The 13788-nt window shown below is 34.6% G+C and overlaps 1 protein-coding gene across 1 annotated transcript in view; it reads right to left on the reverse strand.

The window, feature by feature from the left end:
- Positions 1-6892: 6892 nt before the first annotated feature.
- Positions 6893-13788, reverse strand: part of EDIL3 (EGF like repeats and discoidin domains 3) — a 254850-nt gene continuing 247954 nt past the window's right edge. Inside the window, exon 10 of the mRNA XM_039352624.1 lies at positions 6893-13590. Coding sequence (XP_039208558.1) covers positions 13441-13590 — 150 coding nt within the window. The 3' untranslated portion in view covers positions 6893-13440. The remainder of the gene's footprint in view (positions 13591-13788) is intronic.

The raw sequence follows: 13788 nt of genomic DNA on the forward strand, positions 1-13788 counted from the left end.
AGATTAGCTGGGTGATGCTTAAAAGTTTAGAGTTTTATGTTCCACAGTTTTGGTGTAGTGAAATACTTTTTTCTCTCTCTCTCCATTCCTGACCATCCACTTACAGGTGCAATCTGTGCACACCTTTGGGTGGTTCAGAGATTGAATTGATGTTGAACAAACTTCTCCAACCCACATGAAACTTTTTATGGTTATTGCCTAATTTTTCAATCTGGTTTTAGGTTTTTAAAATTGTTTGGAAAATGTGATCATTAGCAGTTTGAGCATATTTCCAATGAATAGCCATCTGTGAGAAGATGGAATATTTCCCAGGGCAAAACAGTATTTTCCAGAAATGGAAAAGAAAAGGAAAGGGAATGATGAGTATGTATATGAAATGTGAACATCAATTGAGGGTTCTACAAAAAGAGGAAAAATTCTGTTGGCAGGGATCTTAAATGTCACATTGGCCCTATTTTCCTTTCTGACATAGATCTGTATTTTTTTTTTTTTTTTGAAACAACTGCTTCACTATTGACTTTACTGAGGCATGGCTTGGATCTTGAATAAGAGCATAGTATCCTGCATCACATACTACAGTCACTACTACTGACTAGAACGGTGAGAAAGCATGAGAAAACACAAAATCATCCTTATATAAATAGGATGTAAAGGGCAATTTGAATTCTCTTTTAAAAGTGGCTCCCTATGATTTATGGAATGATTCATCCATATTGATCAATTACTTCATCATAGTTTGTCTTCTTTTGTTAAATATCTTAAGGATGAGCCAAAAACAGTGATTTAATATATGTTTCTCTCAGTTTAGAGTAGACTTTCTTTAGTATGTTAAGAGTCCAGATCTTTTTTTTTTTTTAAAAAGGATGTTGCGATGTATACTTTATGACATTATCATAAAGTTTTTGATAATGTTTATATAGTTTTTTTATTTTGGATTTATCCCATTCTTTAGGCAACAAAATGTCAACTGCTAGATTTCTCCATGCCCTATTTAAAGCTAATGGGGGAGAGATTGCTCTCATCATTTCAGCCTATGATATTCCAAGTCACTGTTATATCATTTTAATGTTTTGCTGTTTAAATTTTTGGAATTTAATTTCATTTATATTTCACATGCACTATGTCCAGCAAAATGGTTACTAGAAGAGAGGTTCATATCTGTATGAGACTGAAAAAAGCTGGGCATGGTATGGATTAAAATTAAATATTGCTTATTTGCAGGAATTGAACTAGCCTAAGAGTAAACTTTGAAACATCTTACTGATGTGTTTTAGGGGACAACTCTAGATTATGGCATTCATGGACTGCTTATGAAATGAAGGTAATGATTTGGGAACATGGCAGAAAAATTATCTTGCTTGTGTTGTGGCTGAGTACAAGTAAAAAAAGCCCACAGAGATTAATCAGGATATCTGCCTTCAAAAGTGACTCTTTTCCCCTGTACTTTCCAGTGCACACATACAGTACTACACAAAAACACAAAGACACAAAAAGGATGATCAGAATGTACACAGGCACCCACCCCACTCTGTTACACAGAATAAAAGACAGATGCTCTCCTACGATCATTGCTCGTAAATGGATTGGAAAGAATTCCCCGCCTTCTTGTTCTTTCCAAACCAATAGAATATTGGAAAGAAAATATGTAAACGTGCTTGGGATTCTGTACATCTCTCTGTCAACATGGTGCAGAACTAGTTTAAAAATTTTATAGTAGAAGTTGTCAAACAAAAAAATTGAGTTTAAAAAATTGAGTTTAAAAAGTCATTTTTTCAGTGCAGGCTTTCACTTGAGACTGTGGAAAAAATAAAATTCTGAAAATTCTCTCACTGCATGGAAATCATAATAATATAATGATGATGATGATGATGATGATGATGATGATGATAATGATGATAATAATAATAATAATAATAATAATAATAATAATAATAATAATAATAATAATAAAAGTTGGAAGGGACCTTGGAGGTCCTCTAGTCCAACTGCCTGCTCAGGCAAGAAACCCTATACCATTTCAGACAAATGACTGTCCAGTCTCCTCTTAAAAACTTCCAGTGTTGGAGCATTCATAGCTTCTGGAGGCAGGTTGTTCCACTGATTAATTGTTCTAACTGTCAGGACATTTCTCCTTAGTTCTAGATTGTTTCTCTCTTTGGTTAGTTTCCATCCATTGCTTCTTGTCCTGCCTTCAGGAGCTTTGGAGAATAGCTTGACTCCCTCTTCTTTGTGGCAGCCCCTGAGATATTGGAACACTGTTATCATGTCACCCCTTGTCCTTCTCTTCATTAAACTAGACATACCCAATTCCAGCAACCTTTCCTTATATGTTTTATCCTCCAGTCCCCTAATCATCTTTGTTGCTCTTCTCTGTACTCTTCCTAGAATCTCAACATCTTTTTTACATTGTGGTGATCAAAACTGGATGCAGTATTCCAAGTGTGGCCTTACCAAGGCATTGTAAAGTGGCATTAACACTTCACGTGATCTTGATTCTATCCCTCTGTTTTGGCTTTTTTGGCAGCTGCAGCACACTGCTGGCTCATATTTAAGTGACTGTCCACTAGGACTCCGAGATCCCTCTCACAGTTAATACTATTGAGCAAGATATCACCTATACTGTACTTGTGCATTTGGTTTTTCTTGCTTAAATATAGAACCTTACTGATAGTTGGGCGTCAGTTTGGAATGTTGGCAACTACTCCATTCTAGCCCCCCCCCATTTCCAGTCATGTGGTTTAGAGCAGAGAACAGGTAGTTGACTTACAACAGTTCATTTAGTGATCACTTAAAATTACAACTGCACTGAAAAAATGACTTTTGCAGTATCCCCATGGCCATGTGATCAAAATTCATACACTTGGCAACTGACTCCTATTTATTACAGTTGCAATATCCTGGGGTCATGTGATCACCTTTTATAATGCTGACAAGCAAAATCAGTGGAAAAGTCAAATTCACTTAAAAACTGTGTTACTAATTTAACAATTGCAGTGATTCACTTAACAAATGAGGCAAGAAAGGTAATAAAATGGGACAAAACTCACTTATGTCTCACTTAGAAACAGAAATTTGGAGCTTAACTGTGGTTGTAAATTGAGGACTCCTTGTATATCAAGGCTTTCCAATGCTCCTAAGTATATACATTCAAAAACATACAGATACAACAGGAGAAGAGAGCACAAACATGTACACAGAGGCCACACATATATACTGACCTTGATTACAACTTGGAGAGAAAGTGTAACATATATAGCTGTATGTATATAACACATCACTTCACCTTAGATACATCCATTGCTGGTAAAGTATCTGCAAAGAATTCAGGAAGTCATATTCTGCATGCCTTCTTCTGTTTTTTTTTTTTTTTTTGTCAACAGGTTCGATCAGAGATGCCTTGGCAATAATAATCCATGATCAGGTAATTTTTCATCATGGTTATTATATTTTCTACATGATCATGCCTATAAGAATGGGAATTCCAATATATTCCAATTCCAATTAGTGCAATGTATGACTGCAAGGATGCAGTCCACCTAATACTGATCTTGAGATATTAGTTGATCATTAGTTGATTGTTTTGGGGTTGAATGTAATATTCTGATACACTGCCATTTGTCAAGATATTTATGTTTTATTATTAGATGTTTTATGTTGCTACCTACTGTATGTTGGGATATGTTTATTAAATAGTGGCAACAAATGGAAATTATATATAATATAATGTTTGATGAATCAATATAGTTTGGAGATCTTATTCTAACAATTCTTGAATGTTGAGAGAAAATGTTTAAAATGTCAGTCTAATCAATTTAAAACATGTTTATGTATTTTTCTTGTGGGTGCTGATTTGGTTATGTAGTCAAAGGAAGATTTAAAAAATGAATATATTGTTCTATTTTCTGATATATACTTTCAGATAAAAATGTATCAGTTTTTAAAAGAACAAGACTTCCCATCTTCTTACACTGTAAGCTGTTTTTGATAAAATTATATTGTTGGGAAATAACTGTACCAATATGCAATACCTGTGTATCATGAAATATTTGAACAAGCTTAATATTAAAGGCTAGAAAATAATAAATGCATTGCATATGAGACATCAGAAACCTTATTCATAAAAACACTGCAATATTGCAAAATGAATGGAATGTGGGTGTGGAAGAGACAAAATATTAGATTCGTTATATAAATGCTGCATAAAAAAGCTTACTGTAAGATTAGACAGAATTATATTATTAAATGTTATGGGAAAATGTTTAAAATGTCAGTCTAGCCAATTATTTATTACATTGAATGAAGAGCCAGAAAGCCAATATGGTCTGGTGCAGGGGTAGGCAACCTTGGCTCTTTTATGACTCGTGGGCCAACTCCAAGAATTCCTGAGCCAGCCATGGGAGTTGAAGTCCACGAGCCATAAAAGAGCCAAGGTTGCCTACCCCTGGCCTAGTGGTTAAGGCACCAGGATAGAAACCAGGAGAATGTAAGTTCTAATCCTGCCTTAGGCATGAAAGCCACTTGAGTGACTTTGGATCAGTCATTCTCTCTCAGCCCAACCCACCTCACAGGGTTGTTGTTGGGGTGAAAATAGAAAGAAGGAAAAGTATTAGGTATGCTTGTCACTTTGAAGTATTTATAAACATAATAAACATGGGATGTAAATAAATAAAATAATAATATGCAGTTTGAAGTTCATTTCTAGAGACAGATTGAGGGGAATTAGAGGCAGCACTCTGTCCTTTACTTCCTTTCTTCCTATCCTTCATTTAACCTATGGAGTCTTCACTGTTGTAATGGTTTAACTAAAACCAAAATGCTTAATTTATTGACTTGGCAATAGGCTTTTACTAAACCCACCGATGCATTTCTAGGCAACTGTAGAATTATAGTGCGCACAGCAAATAGGCATTACATTTAACCAGAATTCACTGTTAACACATACACTAAAGGGACAAGGTTTTGACTGTGCTGCCAGGACCACTGATTTGTCTTGTTTGGCATCCTCCTGCAGACATCTGTAAGGAACAAGCATCAGGATTTGTAGTAAGGAATAAACAAATAAAATAATAAGTTTGAATAAATACATACATAAAAAATAAAAAGTTAGGTAAACATATTTATTTTTCAAATTTATATAGCTGCCCATCTTACAAAACACATGACTCAGATAAACTTCATTGGGGAAAAAGGACAACTAAGTGTATTGTCTTCCACCTTATTGAGAACCTTCTTTGTCTCATTCCGTACAGGAAATAAAAGAGCCCTGATCGAGATGTTAATGTTCTCATACCTTTATCAGTCATTACTTAGCCATGTGAAGTTAAACACTTGACAAATGTACCTTCCTGTTTGAGATGTATCCAGTGTGCTGTAGTTCATTTTTTGAATAAACTAATAAAACTAATATTTTCTGATGTGTAATAGAAAGATATTATTCCTTGTCTTCATAAGGATCAGGAACAAACTCCATACTATCGGGAACAAACTCCATACTACTGTAACTACTATTTAACTTCACAATGTATGCATTCACAATGAATAAGCCAATCAAATTTTATTGATGACTTAAATGTTTTGGTCAATATTATTAGAGAGGGCTATCCTCTGAAGTTGTCTTTGTTTTATCAACTATTAATTGACCGCAAGGAATTGGAGATAGTCCTGGATTCAGAACTGCTGGTCAGAGAGGTGACAGTGATGGTCAACATACATAGAATGTACCAGTTGTACCCTTTCCTGGACTGGGGTTTTCTGGACAAAGGACTATTGGCTGCCAGCCAAAAAGATATGACCCTGGATGCTTGCCACAGTCTGGTGCTAAAAAACTCAGGCAGAATTTTAAGAAGCAAAGTGTGCCTCTTAAGGCAGCAAGCATAACTATTGTCCCAGGCTTGGCACTGGTTGAGACCAGCAATCCAATAAACAAACAACAAATCCCAGGGAAAAGACAAGAGCCATAGGGAGGTGGAACTCAGTGTTCTAAGCAGACTATAGCAAGGTAAACATGACAGAAAAGCTGTTTTTAGCGTTTTGTTTTTGGTAGGAAAGCCAGTAAATAAGCTAAATGTCATCTTGTGAGACTCGAGAAGTGTAGCTTTCCTGTCATGATGCCTCTCCTCTGAAATTTTCCCTTACAAATCCAGATGGCTCCTACAAATGAAAGGGAAAGGTTTCATTTATATCAGCAGAAATCTACTCACATGACTGGAGATGAGTGTAAGAGCTTAAGAAAGAATAAAACAAATGAAAAATGTATGTACAAACTGCTTGTGCAAGCAATCTGTTTCTCAGGTAATTTTTGATCTTGAGTTCTCCATCGGGCTATCATAGCATGCTGTGGTATACTATGGTTCATACAGCAAAACAAAATCTGTTTTTCACCACGGGATCATCAAATTTGGTCAAATCCAGGTTTCCAAGGCAAAAAGACTAATTTTTTAATGGTACATCTGAAATTTTGCTTAGGCAGTTCCAACATAATAGTATTATCAATGGATACATTATCATATGTTATTCTCAAGGAACAGACAGTTTAATATATAAAAGAGTTTAATTAGAATATCCATGAAATTAGCAGCTTTCACCCTTTCATATTCTAGACTACCTCAAAAACCTATCATCTGCTGAAATAGAAAAACTTACAATTGATTGTACTTTCCTCCATTCTGTGGGAGAATGAAGCTCTTTTTCTTGAACCTTGTCTCAAATAACATATTCGATTGGAATGGTTCTGAACTGAGCTTGAAAAAGGCTTTTGTGGAATTGTTAATGATTTTACCCCCACCCACCAACATCAGATGGCTGCGCCTTTTTAATTTTTACACTTGAATTTTGCACATAAGTGTACTTTTCCTGGTATACAGTGTGTATTCAAAATACTTCAAGAACATGCTTATTTTTCAAAAGTTTTATTGTTAAGGTTGAAGACTAGACTGTTTTAACATCATTCTACGTAATTTAAGTATATACAAAATACATTGGAACTTTACACAGATTGTCAAGGTATCTGAGAGAGTTCTGTACTTACTGACACATAAGAAGCCAGTTTTGAAAATTGTATACACACAGGTACACTCATTAGAATTCTTAGTCTTCAAAACTGCATGAATTTGTATGTCTTCATTCCAAAAGAGAAAGTCAATCTAAAAATCAGAACTGGATATATTCATTGCGGTTGATTTTGTGACAAGCCCTTAATACAATTAAGTAGATTATCCTAAGTCTTGTGCATTATGTTTTAATTCTCAGGCTATAAAAGTAGCAAATTAGGAAAGCTATAGAAAGGTGAAGTCTATCTAGAAATAAATAATTAAATCATTTTTAGGTAAATAGAGGGGAAATTAAATAATATTCTGTTTTACTGTTAAAGATAAAACAAAAGTTAAAAACAATTTTATCATATCGTTCCAACAAGTTTACTCTCTTCTTAACATTTGATTTTAAGTAATAAGTCACTCAAAAGGAAATGACTTGGGAGATGTTACTCTAAAATAAACAACCTGTTGATTTTAAATCAAATTTAGTTGTGAATCTCAAGGTACCAACTTCTGGAAAATTTCCATTGGCTTCAGATAACATAAATTGAAAGTGGGCAATCTCTCTCTCTCTCTCTCTCTCTCTCTCTCTCTCTCTCTCTCTCTCTCTCTCTCTCTCTCTCTCTCTCTCTCTCTCTCTCTCTCTCTCTCTCTTTTTCTTGCTTGCATCACAAGTGAAGTGGGACAATAGTCCCAGACTTCCACATACACGGACAGTATGTTTTCTGGAATATAGTGAAGAACTAGAGGGAAGATCGGATGCTATCCCCCATTCGTAGTTTCATTTATCCAAGGTCTGAATATGCACACAAATTTATCTGTACAAAATCCTGCAACATGATTACTGAATCCTGAAAAAAGATAGGTTTTCCCATTCCAGGTAGAGAGTCTATACTTGTCCTTTTATGTTTGTTATCTTCTAATATTTTGATGAATCACATCACAAAATGTCTTAAAAATGATGAGACATTTAATGATATTTTGTACTGTATGATCATACCAGAAGGGGCAAACAGGCCACATGAACAGAGCAAATTTATGTTAAAAAATACACATAAGACTAAGGTTGTACAAAACACTCTACATATGGTGTAATTGCATGACTTAATTCTAAATTCACCATTTTGTGTGAGGCACATACACGTTAGGCTAGTTTAGCTAGTTTTGTGAATCTGCTGTCCTATTTTAGGCCAAAAGTTGCAGTTATCATTCACCAGCTATTTATCTTGGACTGGAATACTGGCTACTGAACTGACTTAGCACAAACAGTTTATAAAACACAGCCAGCCAAATGTAATATATGTGAAACTGCATGATGGAATTCTGTTTCTTTAATAAGATACAGTTTATAGACCTAGGGCTGACTTAAACACATATGTACATCACACACTATTCAAGTACTCAATTATTAACATCTGATGATTTGCAATTGAGTGTGTGAAGTTTCTGTATGAAAAAGCTTTGTATTTGATGGGATTGACTTGTTTGGAGGTATTTGATCAGTGACGGCTGTTTCACCCGTGTTGTTTACTGAACAACTATGAATAGATGTACACATTCATTCTTACTACAGAATACATCCTAAAGCAGTAGAAAATTTCAAACAATGACACATAGAATTAAAAAGTGCAATTTAGTTGTCAACTTATTTAAGATCCAAAGAACACAATTCACTGAGAAAATGTATCCTTTGCAAGTCTAATTGACTAACAAATTAAATATATTCATTATATGAGTGTACCAGTTTTTATACACTTTTTTCTGTATAAATAGCAGCTGTAAGGTAGCATTAACAGGATTATGGAAGGATAAGGGAATTTAAAAATAATTCCTTCCTTTCCTTGGTCCAATAAAGATTACTCATGAGAAGCAGACAGTTTTACTTCAAAGGAATCTCCCACTGGCATCAGTGAAAGCTTCCATTTTCCATTTAACATAATTCTGATCAACTTTCTCTATAGCTGTACTAGGACACAAATATAGCTATAGCAGGGTAATCCATTTATTCATTTAAGTAGGTCTTGCAAGAATTATTTTTCAACAAATTGTGCCCATATTTGCTAAAAACAGACACTTTTCAGAATCATATAATTAAGTAGTTTACAGAAATAAACAAAGAATAAATAACACAATCATTTTAAAAAGAACAATAAATATAAATCACTACATTTGAAGATGACATTTTATGCACTATAAATTATGACCCATGTTAATAGTGAACCAAATAAATATTCACTTCCTTGCATTTTAAAAAAATAAAGCACTAATACATTTTATAAGTCTATAATGACTAGCAGCGCAATGAAATGGTGCTAGGAGTATGAGAAGTTTGTTAGATTGGAACTCAATATAGAAACCATTTCTTATTGAAGGGATAGGGTAGATCCAGGCAAATTTCCTCCATATGACTCTCTACAGAGTAAAAAATATGTTTATTACCTTGATCTATCAAAGACAATCTTAGTATTAGTATGGTGTTGATCTGGAATCCACATATGCCAAAATGTATCATTTCTGCAATTCAGTCGCTATGTGCCTGGCACAAAAACATAATAATAAAAAAATAGCAGTGATTTGGTTGGCATGGGTTACCTGCTTGGGATGTTAATCCAGATTTTATCTGCCTGATTTCAAAAAAAGTCATATGTAGACCCCTGCATTGGGTTCTGAATTTGTTCTCAGTGCCAAGACCTAAATTAATTTATTTTGCATTGCATGAACCTATGGCTACAAGTGCAACCTTCGGTCCAATAACACTGAAAGAAGGAATGAGGTTGCTAACCAGGATGGGCAACCTGCCACAAGCAAATTCCCAGCCCTATTCTTGCAGCTTCTCGCTGAGCCTCCTTTTGGTGGATTTAACCTTTTTTAATTTTTTTGCCTCAGCAAGCATAGACTATAGGCTTACAAAATTTCCATAGAGTTTAATTTACCCCCACTTGTATAGATCTAATTTTTAAAGAGATCTAAAATCTAATGTTTCCCTCTGATTGGCATTTCAGTATAATTGTTACTTTCCCTTGTGGCTTTCAAAGGCTGAAGAAATGCATATCAGCAGCACTCTTTAGCTAATCTCTGCTTTAAAGTATAGATCCACTATAAAATGAAAGTCTTACAACAAGCTAAAGTTTATTGCTGCAGCTTTAACTTCTAGTATAGGCATTTAGAATTGAACAGATTCACTTGGTTGTGATTTGTAGCATTTTCATAAGAGCTAAAATGCAGAATAGGGGCTGTATATAGTTCAATGCCATCTTGGTTACTACCTTTATTCCATCAGACTTTTGCACCTTAATACAATCAGAATTGACTTTCTCTTTAAAATTATTCACTACAATCAAAGACAATTCCATAAATAACATTGTTAGGAAATGTTAACACAGTTACAGACAAGACAGTAACAGTCTAGTGGGATTGTAATGCAGCACAAATCCAACTAAAACAAACACACATACACAAAAGTCATAAACATACACAGAACCTTGGCATTCCTTACAGATACTTGCTTTACCTTGATTAGATTCCCCTACTGAACATCTCTGAGTATCTTTGTCTAAGCCTTACAAATTAAATGTGTGAGTTCTGATCATTTTAAGACTAGACAGAAGTCCTTTTTTATGGGTACACTTTTTTGGGAAAGACATTTTTAAGAAATATCATCTGAAAATTAAAAACTTATGTAGCCCAAACTACTTGTGGCAAATCTTTAGGAGAATCTGTGAAGAACTTGGGATATATATATAACATTACATCTGCTTGTGCTATACTATCTGTCTCCCTTTACTGTTTTTTTTCCCATGCTCCCATGTATTCCCAAATGTGCTCTAGAGATTTCCATGGGGAAAGAGATTTTGGTTTCAAAAATAATAATCTATCCCACCATCCATTCCACTGCAGGAAGCCAGTGCTGGCTATAACCTTTTTTCTAATTATACTCTTTACAATTATAGAGTAGCTCTTTTTATATATATCAAGGTTGTAGAAGCCATGCTTACATTACCATGATTTGAAAAAAAAGAAATGCAATTTAATAAAAATGTTTAGTGTGAACTATTTTAATGAGGCTAAAAAAACCCATCAATCCCACATACCTTTTATGAAAATAAGAATGGAGATGGTGATTAATATAGAGCAGGGGTCTTCAAACTTGGTCTTTTTATGACTTGTGGACTTCAACTCCCAGAATTCCTTAACCAGTGTGCCTGGCTGAGGAATTCTGGGAGCTGAAGTCCACAAGTCATAAAAGGGCCAAATTTGAATATCCCTGATATAGAGTTTCAAGTAAAAAAAAAAAATACATTCAGCAAATACTTTGTTTAAATGAAAGTGCTTTGCAAACATGGCCAGGATCACTGTCTAGCAGAACCCCCTGAACAAACTGGAGTTTCATTTCAAATTCCACTTATTAAGTCATCTGTCAAATTCTCACAGTCTTTTTTTATATAATTATCACTATGGCTGGGCATAAGTGGAAACAAGAAGCCACTCAACCATCCTTTTGCAGTACCTTGGTACCCTCCTTCCCATGGCAACAGGATCTCATATCTTGTTTGGCTAAGGATGAGCACAAACTAGAGATTCATGGCTCTCTAGCATTGACTGATGTGCATTGAATCCTAGTTGTATATTTTCAGATAGGATATCCAAGGTACAGAAAGCAATATTTCTTAATCAAGGTGCATGATAATTGGCATTATGGCTAATTCTTGTCACATAAGTACCTTTGATGTGTTAGAAGAGAGAGAAAGGAGCTAGGTAGATAGGATAGTAACATTATGAACTACTGTGATCTAGACCATCAGTTTGAAAACCTTAATCCTCTCCCAATAACTTTATTACTTTCATACTGTTAGAAAGCTCTGGCAGAATGGAATGCAGCTTGTCCTAGGTCACAGAGTAAATGAAAGCTGAATTCCAGTAGCAGGGGTCTTGGGCTAGTTAGTCGTCTTTTAGTAGCCTAATTTCTATACACACAGCAGTTAAACTCTTTTAGTAGAGAAAGAAATATTCTTTGTTTTAAAAATAATTGAAATTACATTATTATCTGTGATGTGATGTTATTAGAAGCTATACAGCATCTTTACAGTCTTAAGAACCAGAGACATGCTCAATTTGAAATTAAGTCTGATGTTTGCATTCAGTAAAACTGTTCTGCTTTCTCCTGCTTTTCCTTCTATCTTTGCCTGTTCCTGGCTCTATTATCAAACCTGTGTGCTCAAAATAACTTTGTACAGCTGAAGGTTGCAATCATTTAAAGATCATAAGAGCATCCAGCCCATTGCTTGTATATGTCCCTCTGAACTGTAGCTTATGGATAATGGTATAGCGAAGTTGCATTTCTGAACTAAGATACATTGGTTCATTTTGGAATGAATTCTAGATTTTTTTTTAAATCACACTCCCTTGCCCATTGACCCAAGGGGCTGGGGCAGCTCTTTCATAGATTAACAAGCCAACTCCAAAGGGAGTAAAGACAGGAGCACATGAATGCCATATTAAGTTATTTATGCAACTTTCTTTTACTGAGAATCAGCTTAGGATTTGGTCCATGTTCTTGTCAGCCCAGCATTGTTTAGGGAGAAAAAACCCTGTAAACTGAATTAATTTACAAAATCATAGACTTCGTGATATAACAATGACAGATTTTGTTCTATAAAATTCAGCTTTGGTCATAAATAAACAGCAGTAGTTAATGGGATTACATGTAAAAGACAATGAAATGTTTCCATTATACTCAATGAAAAGTGAAACAACTGGAAACGAAATCTAAAGTGTGTGGACTCAGCTCTTTTAAAGAAATTACAAAATGTAATATGTGACATCAGAAGGACTGCAGACCACAGATTTTTGTTTTCAAAAATAGTATCATTTGTCATGACAGTATGTGATAGGCACAAGGGAAGGAATCAAATGGAGTCATTCTCGAGAAAAACTTATTGCTAAAGCCACAGTATCACTTGTAAATAAGTAAGATGACCGCATGGGTTTGGAAATAATGACTTCCATCAGCTTGTTTTCAGATTACTAATGAACTCTGTAAAACCATGTTCATTTCCTTTGCAAAAATGATGACATTTTTTTTATTTCTTATCACATTTTAGCCAATGAGAACAACTCAAAAGAGAACTTGAAATTTCACAGTAAAACAGAGAAATAACTGGAGCAGATTTAAAAGGGACTAAAAGAAAAAAAATAAGAATATGCATCAGAATTGGACCATTTTAAGGGCAGGCTTAGACTTCCTTACAAAAGAGAACAGCCTACCAGAAAGTGAGCACTTATTCATGAAAAGCCCATTCAACTTCCTACAGGTTTTACAGTTTCTTCTATGGAACTTTATATATAATATATATATATATATATATAGAAATATCAAGAGTTGTGCTATTAAGTGCAGATTTAGGCATCAGTCCTCTTCTGTACAGCCCAAAAGCTCTGACCGTAAAGTGATTCTGCCATACCACGACCAGGGGAGGATCCTTATGTGCCGTGCATAGATTGGAGGATCAATAACGTTCTTTCTGTGAGTATCATTGTCAAAGTTTCCCTGGAAAACCTGAAAGGTAATCAACAAGATTTAGTTATAAAAAATACATAGTGCACAAAACAAATAAATATATTCACTTCAAGGATGTTATATCTTCTGGCCTCAAAAAGGATATTTTGTCACATGAAAGAAAAGTTACCCTAGAAAGGAATTATTCTATTTTTAAATAGATATTTGGCTTAATGGGAAAAACTTCATGCACCACTG

Source organism: Crotalus tigris, unplaced genomic scaffold (assembly GCF_016545835.1).
Source record: "Crotalus tigris isolate CLP2741 ecotype Arizona unplaced genomic scaffold, ASM1654583v1 scf7180000018455.1436977, whole genome shotgun sequence".
NCBI lineage: Eukaryota > Metazoa > Chordata > Lepidosauria > Squamata > Viperidae > Crotalus > Crotalus tigris.